The sequence below is a fragment of the Sceloporus occidentalis genome, unplaced genomic scaffold, assembly GCF_023333645.1.
Source record: "Sceloporus occidentalis isolate IW3139 unplaced genomic scaffold, rSceOcc1.0.p SCAF_123, whole genome shotgun sequence".
Taxonomy (NCBI): Eukaryota; Metazoa; Chordata; class Lepidosauria; order Squamata; family Phrynosomatidae; genus Sceloporus; species Sceloporus occidentalis.
Genome location: NW_028317103.1, coordinates 1,043,005 through 1,062,022, shown reverse-complemented (window position 1 = coordinate 1,062,022; position 19,018 = coordinate 1,043,005). Strand labels below are relative to the sequence as shown.

At 41.6% G+C, this 19,018-nt stretch overlaps 1 protein-coding gene across 1 annotated transcript in view; it reads right to left on the bottom strand.

Annotated features, from left to right (window-relative positions):
• Positions 1-19,018, bottom strand: part of LOC149282087 (cAMP and cAMP-inhibited cGMP 3',5'-cyclic phosphodiesterase 10A-like) — a 314,224-nt gene that overhangs the window by 160,740 nt on the left and 134,466 nt on the right. The window contains exons 7-8 of the mRNA XM_089498623.1: positions 18,825-18,874; positions 50-190 (exon numbers count right to left, since the gene is read on the bottom strand). Of these exons, the coding sequence (XP_089354749.1) occupies positions 50-190; positions 18,825-18,874 (191 nt within the window). The remainder of the gene's footprint in view (positions 1-49; positions 191-18,824; positions 18,875-19,018) is intronic.

Here is a 19,018-nt window from a genome sequence, read left to right as displayed (position 1 = left end):
ACATTAAACACAAAACAAATTTACTTTGGAAAACAAACAAAAAAATTACCCCCAACATATCTTCTACTAACAGAGTATTTCTGGTTTTGGCTACATGTGCAGATATGGTAGTTCCATATTCCACTGGTCCAGCAGGAATTAATTGTGAGCGTCCATCCTTTGTTCCAGTTGGCGTGAACAAACATAGACTCTAAAGAGAAAACAAAGAAAAGATAACTTCCATTCATTCCATGCACTTTATAGATCACTGATTAGACCTATCCTAGGAAATTGAATACATAACTGGAGACTTTATGTCCATGCCGTTGTAAAGAGCACTGGTGAGACCTATTGGTGGGATTCTATCAGTGTATTGTGAACAGTACCATATTTCCAGAAGAATAGAGATAGAGAAAGTTCAGAGAAGGGCTATTAAAATGGTTCATGGATTGCAAGATAAAACTTATCAGGGAAGGATAAAGAATGTTATCATATATAGCCTGGAAAAAAGACGTGACAGGGGGACATGATAAAGTTATCTACCCCTCTCCCCCTTCTCACTATCTACCCTCTCCCTCTTCTCACTATCACTCTCTTCTCACTATCTACCCTCTCTACCCCTTCTCACTATCATCCCCTTCTCACCGTCAACCGCCTCTCCCTCCCTTCTCACTGTCTACCCCCTCTCCCTCCCTTCTCACTGTCTACCCCCTTTCCCTCCCTTCTTTCTATCCCTTCTCACTATCTACCCCCACTCCCTCCCTTCTCACTATCTACCCCCTCTCCCTCCCTTCTCACTATCTACCCCCTCTCCGTCCCTTCTCAATATCTACCCCCTCTCCCTCCCTTCTCAATATCTACCCCCTCTCCCTCCCTTCTCACTATCTACCCCCTCTCCCTCCCTTCTCACTATCTACCCCCTCTCCCTGCCTTCTCACTATCTACCTTCTCCCTCCATTGTAGTTCACTCACTGTACAGATTTCCTGTGGTGGAAGTGCGAGGCGAAGAGGGACACCAAGCAGTTGCTAAAACAATTTCATGAGCGACCACTTGGCGCCCCTCTCTTCCTCCGCGTAAAAAAAAAATAAGACGCTGTCTCAATTGGGGAGTCCACTGATTCCGCGACAATGCATTGTGGTCACCCTACCCACAAGATCAGCGGTACCATGCACTAACGTCAGCGATTAGTCCGCAAGGGTAGGGGCTAGGTGGCCACAGCGCGTGTGCCTCTAGGGGGCCCGTGTGACCCCTGTGACCCCTTGTTCATGTCGGATGCCTGGTGGACATCAGTGAGGCCAACAGCTGGATATGCAAGGACACACTCTACTTTATGCTGCTCACATAACATGCGGCTGGGTATATCACCCTGAAGCACCAGATACGTTAGAGTGAGGTTTTGTCCTAGGTCAGCTTCTGTTTACTTTAAGGTAACCAGATGTTTTAAATGAAATTCGGGGACATTTTTTTTAAGTTGGCAAATAGTGAAAAACTATTTATAAGCATATTTTCTTCAAACTATGCATCCAGTGTATTTGGTATGTGTTTATGGAGTGATTGTATGATATATATATGTTATTTCTCCTCATTTTGTTCATAAAATTAAACAAAACAACTTTTGGGTAGGGCTGGATTAAGAGCATCATGGGCCTGATACTGAGGATTTTGGGCCTTTTTATGGAAATAAATAAAATAGACAGAATCTTAACTCCTCGCCATCCATGTGTACTGGGTAACGATGACATCAGTGCTAGGCAGATAATATAGGATAGAATCTTATGTGATGGGATTGGGAGTACATCAGTACATGGGATGCCTGAAGCCACAATTTAGAGCCACTAATCCTTTACTTTTTCTCTCACTGATTTCTGTGCCTAGAAAGTTTTGTCCTCTGAAGTGACTTCAAATTCAGGAGGGTGTTTTATCTCTGGATAAGTAAATATTTTATAGTTCAATTTATTCCTACATTAAGTAAAGTGCCGGGAAACAGATGACCAAACGCACACACCAGGACGGACTCTGCCACACCATCACCCAAACACACCAGGACAGGCTCTGCCACACCGACACCTAAACACAAACACCAGGACAGGCTCTGTCACACCAACACCCCCCCCCATACACACCAGGACAGGCTCTGCCACACTGATGCCCAAACACACACCAGGACAGGCTCTGGCACACCGACACCCAGACACACACACCAGAACAGGCTCTGCCACATAGACACCCAAACACACACCAGGACAGTTTCTGCCATACCGACACCCAGACATAAACCAGGACAGGCTCTGCTACACCGACACCCAAACACACACACCAGGACAGGCTCTGCCACACCGACACCCAGACACGAGTCTGCGAAAACGGGCAAAGAGTGTGTTGTGCCAAGGGAGCACAAGTCAGCAGAGAAAGTCGGTCGGACTATCCAGATCTGTGACATCTCCGTTCTGCTTTGTCGTTGATCCCCCTTTTGTGTTTTTGCCCCTTCTGATCATCCCCAGACAGCACTATGTGTATTTATGCCCCTGAGCCTGCCCCTCCCTTTAGTATTGATTTATGTAATGGCCCCAGCTGCCCCCTTGTGTATTGATGCCGCCAGCCCAGATAAAATAATGTCCTGCAGTATGGGGGATGTATATCTGACTAGCCAGCACCACCTTGTGAATTAATGCTCCCGCAGCCTTGCCTATTGCCCCCCCCTTTAGTATCATGTCAGCCCTGGCACCCAGATTGCATCCGCAGGACCTGCCCAACACCCAGATTGGAAACCTAGGACTTCCCATCTTTGCCCCCAAACAGCCTGCCTATGGTATCCTAGCCTCAAATATCCTCCCTGTGCCCCCCACCTACACATCCATGCTATTCCCTCAATCACCCATACTCGTTCATATACCCTCCGCCACCTCCTTACCTGAACTGCAGATCTCGGTGCCGCTTGCTTCTGCAGGGGCCGCTGCTTCCCTTTGTGTTTCTTGCACTGTGCAAGCAACTTCTCTTGTGCCGCCCAGGGGAAGCAGGAACAGAGCATCATCATGTAAGGTGAAATACAATCACTTGACTCCGCTGGGTTCCTGTTTCGCCAAGGCGGAACAAGAGACCCTGCTCACACAGTGTGTATGAACAACGCACAGGTAAGCAGCAGTGCCCCTGCGGAAGTGAATGTTATTCCGGCCTTGCACCGGGGACATAATTTGTCCGGGGGCAGTGTCCTTAATCCGAGGACTGTCTGGTCACCCTATTTTCATTTGTTTACTAATCTTCTTGCAGGAAGCTTTGAAAGCCTCGTCTCTGTGTTTGCAGGTGACACAAAATTAGGTTAATCCAGACTGCAAAGTAAATTTAGCCTAATTGGAGAATTAGGCGGCCAACTGGCAGATAAGATTTAAAGTTGAAAATGTATGCATTTTGTGGAAAAAACATTTCTAATGTTACCTTAAAAAGGGTTGCATTGGGTAAATCATTAAATGAGGAGGACTTGGTAATAATTGTTGACAATAAACGTCAATATCAGTCAGTCGCAGTAAGGGAGGATCAGATATTGTCATGTATAAAAGGGGCACTGCCTTAGTGAAACTGAACATTAAGATCCATCCTTGACTGTGTAATGCAAATCTGGATGTCTATTTTTAAAAAGAAAGCTATGAATATCAAAAACGTGCAGAGCCTGGCTACAAAATTCATAAGGAAAATGGAACATATAGCTCATAAGAAGCTGAATCCAAACTATAGAATGATCCCTAAATGTGAGAAACTTGCCTAGGTTTCCTTAATAGCTCCTTCGAAATCTAAATAAAAGGCACTAAATCTAATCCCTGTTTTTGCACAGAACCCAATATACCCTGCACACTGGTAATTTGTCCCATCCTAAACTTTTTGCTGTATCTAGTAGAGGTTAGTACATTTCCTTGCTAAAAACATCAGGTAGGAACAGGACAGACCAGCGGGACTGATAACAATGCCCAACATGCTTTTAACTGGCATGGGGGTTTGCTTCATCAGGGGCAAGCAAAATGTTTAGGAAGGGGCAAACAATTACTAGGTTTCACTCCAAGGGAACTCTCCTCTTTCTAAATGGGAACTCTCCTCCTTTTTTGCTCCCAACAAGAAGGCCCTGCCTCCAAGGGAACTCTCCTCCTTTTTTGCTCCCAACAAGAAGGCCCTGCCTCCAACCATCGTCGTTCCCCAAGGGCAGGTGTAGGAGAAAACCGTACAGTGTCAGACCAACAAAAATAATGTTAGACCTATAGAAAGATGACATTGTATAAAGTTTGCCACACATTTTCCCCTGCCCCCTTAGAGCAGGGCAAGTGGAAGAGCCATTCTACTTGCTGTCTTTTCTTTGAATCTTTAATTGTCCTTTGGTGTAAAAAAAATATGTCACAATCGGGGCATATTTCATCTAGCACCTAGCTGAGAACAGATTGGTGAGAATGTGCTCCTTTTTTGCCGTAATTGCAGCTTGCCGATTGTGACATATTTTTTTTACACCAAAGGACAACATTATTTTTGTTGGTCTGACACCGTACGGTTTTCTCCTAGACCTGCCCTTGGGGAACGACGATGGTTGGAGGCAGGGCCTTCTTGTTGTGAGTGGCCTCTGCCAATAAGCAATTTGATTTACTCTGACAGATACCTCCATGACATTGTCCTGGAATTGAAACATCATCCTTATTTTTCTGACGTGGAGGAGAGAGAGCAGCAGAGACAGAAGCTTCGGGCTCCCGCTGCAGGACCTCTACAAGGTAAGTAAACTTCAAGGGGGGAGAGGGGTAGATAGTGAGAAGGGTAGATAGTGAGAAGTGGGGGAGAGGGGGTAGATAGTGAGAAGGGAGTGAGAGGGATAGATAGTGAGAAGTGGGGGGAGAGGAGTAGATCGGGGGTAGATAGTGAGAAGTGGGAGAAAGGGGGAGGGGTGTTTGTGTGTCTCATAGATGTACATTTGATTTGTGGAAAGGCAAAGATGGCACAAGCAGAGTTTTTGAGCCTTGGGGACCAAGATGGCACAGGCATGGTGTTTATGGAACAAAGATGGCACAGGCCGGCCTTTTTGGGGACAAAGTTGACTCCTGCTGGGCTGTTTAGGGACAAAGATGGTAAGTCCTATGTGAGTAATTTGGGTGCTGGTCCGGATCTATGTGGGCAATGTGGACACCAGGGCTGGCTTTGGGGTGTGCGACCTGTGATCTATGCTTGTAATTTAGGAGGTTTTATCTATGCCTTTAATGCTTAGTTTTTATGTGAATTCCAATTGATCTATACCTACAAAGCTGTCCATACATTATTATTGTATACCTGCAAATACAGGATTTGTTTGTCTGATTCTAATTCAGTGTGACAAATATTTTTTTGGGTACAGGAAAAAGGGAATGATTGCATGCTAGGGAGTGTGGAACAGGGCCCACTTTTTTCAGTATGAAATGAATTGGCAACAGGGTCTAATATTTATATATATATATCGGCAGCAGGGTCTAATATTAATATATATTGGCAGCAGGGTCTAATATTAAGTTCAGTTCAGCTGTTATTTTGAAATCATATTTCGATCACAGTCTTTACTTCAAAGAGATAAGTATATATATATATATATATATATATATATATATATATACCTGTGTCTTTAATCTCATGCGCTTCATAGGGTTTCCCTGAATGAAGCGCAAATTAAATGTGGTCACCCTAAGGCAGGCACACCGATCAGCCATAACATTATGACCACTGAGAGGTGAAGTAAATATATATAGGCAGAAAGTGAGAATTTGGTACTCAAAGTTGATGTGACTTTCACTAGGGCTAAATTGTGATAGCTAGATGACTGGGTTAGAGCATCTCCAAAACTGCAGCTCTTGTGGGGTGTTCTCGGTCTGCAGTGGTCCAAAAGTGATCCAAGGAATGAAAAACAGTAAAACAGGGTCATGGGCAGTCAAGACTCATTGATGCCTTTGGGAGGCGAAGGCTGGCCCATGGTAAAATACAACAGATGAGCTACTGTAACACAAATTATAGAAAGTTGCCAGAACACAGTGCATTGCAGTTTGTTATGTATGGGCCTGCGTAGCCACAGACCAGTCAGGGTGCCCATACTGACCCCTGTCCACTGCCGAAAGCGCCTACAATGGGCATGTGAGCATACGAACTGGACCACAGAGCAATGAAAGAATCTGGCCTGGTCCGATGAATCACGTTTTCTTTTAGATCACGTGTTTGCGTCTCTTACCTGGAGAACGCATCCAAAGGCCCCACCTCACAACTTACAGAACATAAATGATCTGCTGTTAATGCCTTGGTGCCAGATACCACAGCACACCTTCAGAGGTCTAGTCGAGTCTCTTTCTCAATGGATCAGGGCTGTTCTGACAACAAAAGGGAACCTACAAAATATATGGCAGGTGGTCATAATGTTATGGCTGACTGGTATATGTATGGTTGATGACTTACTTCAGAATCATAGACAGATGTCACCATCTTTATTTTTTTTTAAACTCAACAGTGTACACCTCTAGTGTATGAAGGCAGAGGTGTCCAATTGGAAGGGGATTTCAATACTGTCAGATATTTTAGGCTGGAAAACAATTATTTTATATTTGTGTATTTTATATGAACACAAAACCATTTTGTTTCCTTAATCAAATAATGTTTTTTTCTGTTCTCTCTATAATTGAGAACAAAGAATCTTTTATGAATATAAAAAATATTTCCTAATTATCTTCTATGGGAAAATTTATGGAGTAGAAGATGCTTATCTCTAGAAATGTAAATTGGAATGGGGGATACATAGCAAGACCACCACTACGGATTTACCACCTAGGAGGTAACTTCTAGAGATATGTGTGATCAAGGCCAAATTCCAGATGTATACGTAATTGTCTTGAAGTTATCTCTCTTAGAGGTAAATGATGGAAATACAAGGGTGCAAATATGCTAAGAAGTCCTAATTATAATGAGTAAAACACACAATTATGATTGGAGAATTTCAGTCAATAGGTGAAGAATATGAATGTCTTTAAAAGCATATGTTTTAGACAATTTAGGGGCCCATACAAATTGGAGACCGGCAAACAATTAGACCCCAGGGAATTTGCCCTCAGACAATTGGACTCCCAGACAATTGAAAGCCCAGACAATTTGGACCCAAACAATTGGAATTTGGAACATCACAAGATCTAGGCACCATATTTCACTCTCACAATTACTCTAACATATATATAACTTTAAGAAAGTTATTTTTCTTTCCACTTAACTTCTCCACTGAAACTGGATTGCTATCTACAAGGATCAGTTGGACCACAGCAACAAGTGGTGGTAAATATAATGGTTTTATTATCCTGAATAGAGGTACATTTTGTCTACTGCAATGTAGAAGAATTTATTCCCTTCTTCTGGGAAACAGTATAAGACATTATTGTATATGACGGCTTGTGAGTCTGCAGCTTATAACCCGTAATAATGACAATTATGTAAAAGGTATTTTTACCTGTAACTGAAGTTTGACATTATTTGCATCTATTACAAATTTCAATAATACTCTTAGACATTATTAAGTTATTTTTAACTGCCGTATTAGTAAGACTAATAATGAGATATAGTGATCTTTTTGTTACCGCCCTGATTATTATTATTTTGGGTTTTATTTTTGGTTGCTGAGTGGATTGGAAATTAATTTATTTGATGTTTACAAATGCTGGTTATATAAGGTGATATTATTTGATCAAGCTGAAATGTTTATGCAATGTGCTTTTTCACCTGTTGCATTTTATATGTGTTAAACTCATAAGATAATGATTAATAATGGATAACTAATCAATAATACACTATTTTCATTTTGACATGTTTAAAGGATAATTTTTATGTTATCTTCTGCACTACATGGGTAATATAGATATTTTGTAGATTGTGTGTTTACAATAAATAATATTTTGATCGACTATCGTGATGGTATAATATTTCATTTGAAATAACTTTTTTGGCGTGATCTGAATTTAGGATCAGAGATAAAATATAGGGTATCTCTTTATATTAATACTATGGATGTAGTCCTACAATAATTAATAGAGTCAGCATTTTGTGTATGTGATAGAATATTGGTTTTGCCTTTTTTATCTCATTAATATCCCTAACAAAGCTGATGCCAAATGAGATCATAGCAAAGCTAGATAACTCAGTACTGGGTCTCATTCTATAGGCCATCTCTGCAAACAACTCCACATGTGACACATGGAGGAGCCTCAATCCAACTGAAGGATTACACGTTTTAATCACACCCCATGACTCCTATATTCAGATTCGTTCTAACAATATCTGAAGGCAGTGAACATACATGACACAATCATCAAAACTGAGCCTTTCATTAACTAAAGCAAGAAAGCTAACGTTCAACCTGTTACCTTCACATAAACAACGTTACTGTCGGGGTACCACTAAATCTGGATGGAGGAAAATGGGTACCAGTTAAAATATTGATTGAAATATAAAATAAACCTTAACAAAAAAAGCCAAAGCGTAAAACAAGAGGGTTGTCTTAGATCAAGGTCAGGAGCTAGAAGGGGTAGTCATCACCACTACCAGCAGAGGTCAGGAGTCCAAAAATCTGCTTAGTCCAAAATCAGGCAGGAGTTTAGAACCAGAATGGGAATCAGACAGCCCAGGTCATACACAGGAATGAAACACAGGAGGAACGCACTCATGTGTTAGGAACCACGAAAGGGCAACCAGCAACTGAACTAGCTAGGTAATTATAGTCACAGGCTATAAGAAGAGGAGGGGTTAGCTTGGATTCAGAAGTGGGTGCAACCTAACAAACAGAAAGCCATAAGGAGGAAGAAAAACCAGTATAGGTAGGCCAAAACCCTGACAGTACTCCTCCCCTAACAACCCCCCCTCAGGTTTATAAGGCAATTGGGTATGAAAGGCTCATACCAGTCTAGCGGCATGAACATCCTAGGTGGGCACCCAGGATCGTTCCTCAGTTCTGTATCCCCTCCAATGAACTAAATAATGCAGAGCCCCCCTGGACACACGAGAATCAATGATAGACTGAACTTCATATTCATCATGACCATCAACCTGGATTGGGAGAGGGCAACAAGCAGCCAATCTTCTGGCCTCAGAGAGGTATGCCAAATTCCTGTGATCCGTTGATGAAAACAGGTGTCGTGGTCCCCTTGTGGCGATGACATCATTCCTTAAGTGCCAGAATTCTTGTAGTTGTATCCAGCTGGACAGAGTTTTTTTGTTTTTGTTTTTTAATTAAAGGAGCCACACGGGTGTAGAGGCCCCTTAGGTTTAGGACATTAAGACTGAAGGGTGCCTTCTGCTGTCTCAGATGCATCTACTTTCAAGATGAATGGTAATGTCTGGTCCCAGTGGACCAAAATGGGGATCGGAAGCAAATGCTTTTTTTAAATCCTTAAAAGCCTGAATCGCAGACAGAGACCATCATAGAGGATCACTCTCTATTTGGGTGAGATCAGTGATGGGTTTGCCATGAATTTGCGTATGAATTTGCGGTAATAATTAGCAAAACTGAGTAAGCGTTGGACAGACAGAAGACCTACAGCATGGGGCCAATTAAGTACCACATAAACCTTTTGAGGGTCCAATGAAACTGAAATAATATAGCCCTAAAATGCAACCTGGGCTTTATGAAAAGAGGGGGTGATAGAGGCAAAACTTTATTACAGCGAGAAACATTCTGGATTGTACAACTAAAAACTATGGCCCCAGCAGGGCTGAATGAAAAATTGACATTTTCCTCATTTATTTGATATGCGATTGGTAATTACATGCAATGTTATGCTACAGTACAGACACGTGTACGACGTAAATAACTATCCGAATATCTTGAGAAGTAGGATTGATACCTAGAACCTAAAATATCAAGTTGGCGTAGGTTTATGGTAAATAGGAGGGTCCCAGGTAAGACTATTGCCCCTATATAGGGGGTAATGGATGATTGTTTACATCCCTTTTTGATCCACAAATAGTATATGTTAGGTGGATATAATTTCTGCAACTATACACTTTTCCGGTGAGTGCATAATTTTAATTGGTGATGGACATTGGGTATATTATAATTAAAACGTGAATGTCTATAGGCATAAGCCAGTAGATTTAATCAGGTATAAATTTATGTTTGTTGTAGTTTGCACATGGTTTTCACTGTATTATAAATTATAGATTATTAGTTTACAGAGCCACTTATTTATGTTATTATTATGATTTGATATGACACAGTTTATACCTACCTGTTATCATCATGATTTGATATTACATAGTTTATATCTACTTTTATGTGGAATACTAATGTATTCTACTATATTATGTCACGTACAGAATATATGGCCACTTAATATTGTCAATTAATTTTATGTTTTGCCCCGAGGTTAAAACTTCACAGTAATTAATACGTATATGAGCCTTGACTTTTGATAAGGCATCACATCACTAGGCACCAATTATACATGGGGCATCTCACATAGATCTCCCCATCGGCACATATTTATATAACGCTGACTATCTAGTTAATTCTAGTAAACGTTGCCATGACTACCCGGCACTCTGACTATACGTCCGAGTATCGGGTGCATCGATGACATCATGTGCACATTGTTGCGATACACGCCGAGTCCGTTGATCTTGAACACTACAGGTGCGGTAAGTTCTGCTTCTAATTATTGTAATTATACACAATATAAATGTTAGACACGTTATCTCTCTGTTATGTCCTGATGAAAGTCTGAAAATAAAAAGACTGAAACGTTGACTTGTAATACAGAGCTTCTTGAAATTTATTGAAATCAAGTTCCGCGAGTGCCGGCAACTTTTCTTGGAATTTATATTTCTAGATATTTATCTCTGTAGTGCCCAGAAGAGAATTGTGACATGAAGGGGTTAATAGTGCCCTGCAGCCCGTCTCATTTTGAAGGTCTCCTAGTGCAGGAAGGAATGCAAGCATAATCGTTTTCATTCCTCTTTTATTGCTGATTATTTTGCATGTATTTTGATTTAGTTAATAATCTTTATGCATGATTTCATCCATTGAGTGAAAATCTTATCTCTGTTTCCTTAAACCTGTTAACCCCTGCCTGTACACATAGGCGTGAGCAGTCCTGGGTTAAAAAAAAAAAAAGGCAAAAGTAACATTGGATATGTTTGTAATCTGACCAAATTATTATTGTCAGTTTCTCTTTTTTATCCGCATACAGGATCTCTGACAGGGGCTCCAGCCTGTCCAGCTGGGAGATCACTGTGTGGTGAATGTATAAAGTAGTGGTAGAAGTCAATTACAAAAACAAAATATAAAGTAAAGTTAACATGTTGCTACACAAAATTGTTGCTCATGGATGACAAATGTGAAATCCTTGAAATCATGATTTTATGAAAGACACGGAGGCGAATATTGTGCATTAACCCTTTCTTTACTCAAAATAGCAGCAAAGAAAAATAACATTGATGAAAGAAAAATACATGCACCTCCCACATAATAATCATAATAATAACAATATAAAATGAATAGCACAGCCCCTAATCTTGCTCTTTCTTTGACTGTTACACAACACAGCCCAGAAGTCCAGGAAAAAACTAAAAATAAATCAACCCGATCCGGAACAATTCAAGTAAACTGCAAAACTGCAAACTCTGAAGAGACGAGAACTCTTCCCCGAAAGTGCACTGAAGATGGAGAGAAATTCAGAAATCTCAACCTGAAAAACATAGAGGGACAGAGGATGTGGAATCGATTAGTCCAAAGATACCGAAACTGAGGGAAAAACAAAAGACCCTCCACCATACACGTATCAAATACACAGAAATAACTATACTACACGGAACGGGGATAATAGGAGGGAAGGACATAAAGCCGAACCTGGAAACCAGCGAAACCTCCTGAAAAAACCCTGCTATGAAAAAATAACAAAGGGGAGGGAAAAATTTGGAAAGTGGAAGTAAGAGAAAGAAACATTTTTTAAAGCAGCAGGACAATATTCGCCTCCATGTCTTTCATAAAATCATGACTTTACGTCATGTTTTAGTAAAATCTAGTAATAGAGGAGGCTCATAGACACGGAGGCTCATATATCGCAAGTTCAAAGCTGAGAAACAACAGAAGAAAAAACATGCTCGATAGGCTTAAAATAGAACTCCCGAAAAGTGGACTTCTGGGACCATTCAGCCGAACGGAGGACATCTTCCAGACGACCACCTAATGCCATCGTTTTGGATGCTGCCGCGCTTCTTGTGGAATGAGCCCTGAACCTGGATATGTTCAGACCCATAACCCATTTGACCCAGCGGGACAGTGTAGTCGAAGAAATAGGGAGATGATGATTCCTGAAAGATAAGAATAACTGCGGAGCATCCACGCTCCTGAATTGAGAGGTGCAAGCTTCGTATTCCTTGAGACAAAGAACCGGACATAATGCCGGGTTAGCCGGGAACACTGGGTAAATGACAGACTTGATAGCAGTCTTAGTGTGCCGAGATATGTCAAACCTAACGCCTTCCGGAACGAAAGTCAGAAACCCGTTTACAGGAAATAAGGCAAAAAAAATGGCTAGTTTCGCCGATAAATGTCGCAAAGACAGACCGGAGTTAGGAGGCCACGATAAGAACAGGTTCAGCACCACATCAACATCCCAGGTGCAACAGTATTTTGGTTTGGGAGGCCTAGAGAGAGACAGATTCCTTTAAGGAGATTACCGTGAGTTTACCTACTGGGACGCCGTCAAAACCCAAATGTGCCACGGAGATGGCTGACCGATAGAGATTAATGGTCCTGTAAGCACGCCCCTCATCAAAGAGGGTAGAGAGAAAAAGAATAACAGAAGTCACAGGGGCTGAAAAGGGATCCAGATTCTGCTCCAAGCACCAAGAAGCCCAAGTCTGCCAGGCTGCACAGTAAGATCTGTGAGTGCCTGGTGCCCAAGCTCCTGCCAAGAGTTGCTGAGCTGAGCCCGAAATGCCAGTGATCCGCCAGAAATCCTGGAAACCAAACATGCCAGGAGTGAAAGGCCGCCGTCCTGAATCAGAGGATGAGGGGCTCCGAAAGGGTCCAGAAGCAGTGGAGACTGAGAGTGAAGCACCTGAGGGACCTCCACAATCAGATCCAGAAGACTGGGGAACCATGGCTGTGACGGCCAGAACGGTACTATGGCGTTCTGGAAATCATCGCAAAGGGAGGAAAGGCATAATGATGACCGTCGGACCAATCTTGTAGGAAAGCGTCCACCGCGAGAGCATCTGGATCTGGCCTCCAAGTGTAAAAGAATGGGAGACGTGAATTGAGCCAAGAGGCGAACAAGTCGATGTGGCCCAAAGAGCCATAATAGATGAAAAAACTGAGTCCGCCAGTGTCCAGTCGCTGGCATCTGACAGGTAACGAGAGTTCCAGTCCGCCACCGTGTTGGAGAGACCAGGTATGTATTCCGCTTGGACCATGATGTTGCGGTCCAGACAAAACGACCAGAGGTCTTTGGCCAGGTCCCCCAAGCAGTTGATGTATCGTACCACAGATACATTGTCTATGCGCAATCTGATGCAGGAATTGATGCACATCTTGGAAAAACTCTTGATGGCGAACGATCCTGCGAGAATTTCCAGGCAATTGATGTCGAGACCCGCCTCTGTCTGAGACTAAGGACAGATTGAGAATCCGAGGTTCTGTATTAGGTTCAGTGTCCATCGGGCGTGAAGTTTCAGTAACTTCTTGTCTTGAGCCATGATGAGCATGTTGTCCAGATATATAATCAGACGAACCCCGCGGGAGCGCAGAAAGGCAATGACAGAAATCTTGACATGGAAAGAGTTTAAATAAAAGCATTTCAAATACCCAAGGGGTGTCTACTTTAAAAAAAAAAAAAATGAATGGTTTGATGTGGTAAATTGGAGTGGCCGGGTTAAAGATAGGGCATAGGCACAGACTGACCAAAATGGAGAAACAAAAGCGTGCTTCCCATATGTGGCCTTTTAGCCTCCAAACACCAGACAAACCCATGCATGGGTAGTATCACTGTAATCAAAAGATGTTGCTGAACACATATTGGGGTGTTGTTTGACAGTGACATGTACCAGGAGCTGTAAATTCACACCTTAAGTACAATTTGTGTGAAAAAAAAAGGCTGGTGGTAAAATCGGTGCATGGAAAGGGTTAAAATACCACCATCTGAAATATCCTGGGGTGTCTAGTTTTCAAAAATATATGGCTTGATGGGGTAAACTGAATTAGTCGGCTCCAAAGATAGCCCACTTAGGACATGGGGGCAGGAGGACAGATGTTAAAGTTCCAAGTTTACCTCTCAAACAACCTGACAAACCCATGGATGGTACTATTATAAAGCGCCGGCCAATTCCGCAGCACTGTTACATTCAGTAGGACATTTTATAAACAAATACAATAACAAACTGGTGCAAAGGTGAAGAGGGTCCTGCTCTTGCGAGCTTACAATTTAGTCAGTGGTTGAGGGGAGTGAGACTGTGCTACCTGTTTGCCGTGTGGTCGGCCACGCGGAGAAGACGCCGACCGGGTAGCGGAGGAGGAAGCGTCGCGGGACCGGCCACGGCGCGGGACTGGAGAGGCAGGTAAGTCCTTACACTCCGCTGCTGCTGGCACTTCCTCTGGGGATTCTATGACAGAGCACCAGCATGAAATTACCTTCCAGTGCTCATTCATAGAAGCCCCGGCGGAAGTGCCGGCAGCAGCAGACCTTCACTGGCTGCCCCACTAGACACCAAGGAATCGGAAGAACGGGGGACAAGTCTAGGGAAGCACTGGTAAGTTGGGGGAGGGTAAGAGTGGCATATGAGGGGTATAAGGGCTTTCTGGAGTGGCATATAGGGGGTTAAAAAGAATATCAGGGAGGCAGAGTGGCAAAAAGGGGGCTAAAAGGAATATCCAGGAGGCAGAGTGGCATATAGGGGCTAAAAGGAATATCTGGGAGGCAGAGTGGCATATAGGGGGCTAAATGAAATATCAGGGAGGCAGAGTGGCATATAGGGGTGTATAAGGCATATCTGGGGGCGAGAGTGGCATATAGGAGGTATAAGGCATATCTGGGGCAGAGTGGCATATCAGGGAGGCAGAGTGGCATATAGGGGGATATAATGCATTTCTGGAGGACAGAGTGGCATACAAGGGGTATAAAGCATATCTGGGGGCAGGTGTGCATAAGTGGGGGCAGGTTGGGATCTTCAACTATTCACTGCTGCCCATCCTTAGCCCCACCATTCAGAAGTCTCAGCTTTAAGAAACCCTTTTCGTTGCCATACACATCCTCTTCCACATACCAGCCATAATCCCTAACTCTGACCACACCCCTCTGCCTCTAAGCCTTAAGCCTTCCCTCCGAAAACCTTGTCCTTGGCAGTGGGAAGAAGCCCTTAGTGGGGAAAGAAAACTCTCTTTCAGTAGGATAATGTGCGCTTCCACACAGCAAAAATGGTTCAGGAATGGTTTGAGGAACACAACAACGAGTTCAAGGTGTTAACTTGGCCTCCAAAGTCCGCAGATCTCAATCCACTCGAGCATCTATGGCATGTGCTGGACAAACAAGTCTGATCCATGAAGGCCTTAACCTTGCAACTAGACTTGTGCATTCATATTCGGAAGAACATGAAAACGAACACGAATGTTGCGTTTTCGTTGTTTAACCCCTTCGTGACAAAGGCTGATTTTACTTTTTGTACCCTTCGTGACAATGGCCATTTTAACATTTCTGCGCTACTCGTGTTTAGCTGTAATTTTCTTCTTTCCCCTTTACTGAACCCACACACATTAGATATTGTTTTTTTCAGGACAAGAAGGGCTTTCTTTAGATGACATTGTTTTGATTGTATCATATTATTTACTATTAAAAAAAAGTATAAAATATGGTGAAAAATCTTTTACTCATCTATAAAAGGTAATGAAAAAACCTGCTAAATAGATTCTATTTGTCCTAAGTTTAGAAATACCCAATGTTTTTATGTTTTTTTTTGCTTTTTTCTACACATTATGGGGCAATATGTACAGGTAGCGTTTTGCTATTTCAAAGCCATTTTTTCCAAATCTGGTAATTCTTCCCCCCATGTGCCATTTCGGGTATCTTTGAAGCCGGCCAATGCAATTTACCCCAACAAGTCATATATTTTTGAAAACTAGACAGCCCAGGGTATTCCAAATGCTAGTATTTTAACTCTTTTCAAGTACTAATTCTACCATCAGCCTTTAGCAAACTTTGTGGTAGTCATTTTTTTGCATTTGTTTTGTCACACACATTTTACCTCAGGTATGAATAAACAGGTTCTAGTATATGTCACTATCACAAAACACCCCAATATGTGTTCAGCAACATCTCCTGAGTACAGCAATACCTCACATGAATGATTTTGCCTGGCTGTTTGGGGGCAAAAAGGGGCATGCGCATTTTTCAATGTTGAACTTTGGCATTTGGGGATCCACTGCCCATGCCCTATTTGGTACATCTTTGAGCCGGGGCCATTTCAGTGTGCCCAACAAAACCATATATTTTTGAAAACTAGACACCCCAGGGTATTTTAAATGCTGGTATTTTAACTCTTTGCATGCACACATAACCACACCTATGTTACGTATGAATTTACAGCTCCTGGTATATGCCGCTGTCACACGACACCCCAATATGTGTTCAGCAACATCTCCTGAGTACAGTGATACCCCACATGCATGGGTTTGTCATTTTTGGGGGGAACTAAAAGGCCACATTTGGTACGTGTGCATTTTTCTAATTGGAAATTAGATGTGTGGCCATCCTTCCCCCAATGTTAATTGGGACATTGTTGAACCCGGCCAATTCAATTTACCCCATCAAATCATACATTTTTTAAAAGTAGACACCCCATGGGCATTTAATATGCCAGTATTTTAACTCTTTCCATGCGAGAATTGTTTTAAGCTAATATGCTAATTTTAGGACTTGCTCACAAAAATATATTTTTTATATATATATTTTATTTTTTTTTGCCTTTTTTTAGTGACATCAGTGGGAAATTATTTTTACATTTTACTGTTTTTTTACTATTTTTTTCTAATTATTATTAATTTTATTTTATTTTTTAATTTATTTTTACTAATCACACTGTGATTAGAAAGTTGGGCTCCATTGACTTGCATGGTTGAATGCAGTACCTGTATTCAACCTGCAAGTGGAGCCAGAGTTCTCTAGAGTCCATCTAGCGAACTTTTTCATCTTTATTGTTTTTTTTCCCGGACCGGAGCGGTCACAGTCCATCCCGAGGTAAGTGTTTGGTGTCGCTTGATGCCTCCTGATCGAGGCATTCCAGCGACACCATTTAAGTTTAGGAGGCGATCGTTGATCGCCCCCTAAACGCTTTTAAAACGGCTGTCCGGCACCATACAATGTATGTACAGCAACCCCGTTTGGGTGCAGAAAGTGAATGTAGATCGCTTTCTGCACCCATTTAAAGGCGTGCCGGTCCTGGCACGTCAATTGTCGTAAACGTGACGTGCCCGGACTGGCAATTGTCATCAAGGGGTTAAACTGAATAGCGAATAAACTAATATGGCGGTTGGTTAACGTACACTAAGGTTCGTGTCTCCCAGCTAATCACCCTGGTCCCTCACCCCCATACACGTCACTGCCTCTAGCTTACCTTCAGTCTTAAGGTAGCATATCAGGGGTTAGCGGGAACGGGAAATGACCAATGGCTCTGTCTTCAGGACTTAAAGGTCCTGACCATACGGACCATGAAATATTAAATCCTGGCGCCGAAGGGGGACTCAAATCCCTGTCTAAAAGGACATGCTGCTAACATCTTGATGCCCTATACCACAGCACACTTTCACAAGTCTAATGGACTCACCATGCCTCGACAGGTTAGGGCTGTTTTGGAGGCAAAAAGCGGAACCTGCACATTATTAGACACATGGGCACAATGTTATGGCTGATCGGTGTATAGTTTAGATTTGTACATTATTCACAGCAAAGGGAATAATGGTTTGACCGACATATGGCAAAATAGCTCTGTTTTTGAAGGCGTTAAATATTAAAGATGTCATTTTACATAAGTAATTGCTTTTTATATTTACCTTTTTTATTTCTTTCACAGAAGTTTTGGTCATCCACTTATATTTTATAACAAGTTTCTCTAACATTAGGATTTATATTTCTTCATTAATATAAGCGAATGCTCTGCTGCATACTTGCAGGTTTAATATTATATACATTTTTCCTACCAATTATTATCTCTCTTGAGATGGATATGTAGTTATTTTCTTTTAAAATATTAATATTAAATAAAAGTTATGTTTTATTTATAAATATCACATTTGGTAGTGTTTTTACCAGTATGACTATCAATTCAAGAAACCTCCTGACAAAAAACAAACAAACTATAAAACAAATACCTGGCTCACATTAAGGTATTATTAAGTGGATACAAAGGTATTCATTATTAATACTAATAGGTGGAAGATTGAACCCTGCGATCATTTTACATGCTACACTGCTAAAGACATATTGTTTCATGCCATCACCATAGATCCAAAATATCTTGATGGCATGGAGTGTCATTAGGGATGCAAATGGATGATACAGAGAAAAAGGTTTTATGATATTCCACTTTTTTAAAAAGATGAACTTCATCTGCATTTTCCTAAAGATATTCTTTTATTTTTGAACTGACAGATAAAGAAGTAGAATCCACAGTTCATATCATTATGAATAGTATTAAAAACATAATATTATAATTAAGACAAAAGTGGTAAGCTATATAGAATAGATTATGTGGTGAAACCAAATTTAACAGTTTATAGTAAATGGTAAACATTAATGCATATATTTACATAATACTTTATTTAAAAGATTTGTTAACTTACATTATTGCATTCTCCTAGGAAATATAGTGCAAATCCATCAGCTTTTGTAGCTGTCAAAAAAAAAAAAAGTTATTAAAAAAACTAAAAACATTCTGCGGTATTTAACAGATTAAAACTGAGCAACATTTGTTTTTGTTTCACTGACTTCACCCTGCAGCAAGACCAGATCAGTAATTGTATTATTGTATAAAGAC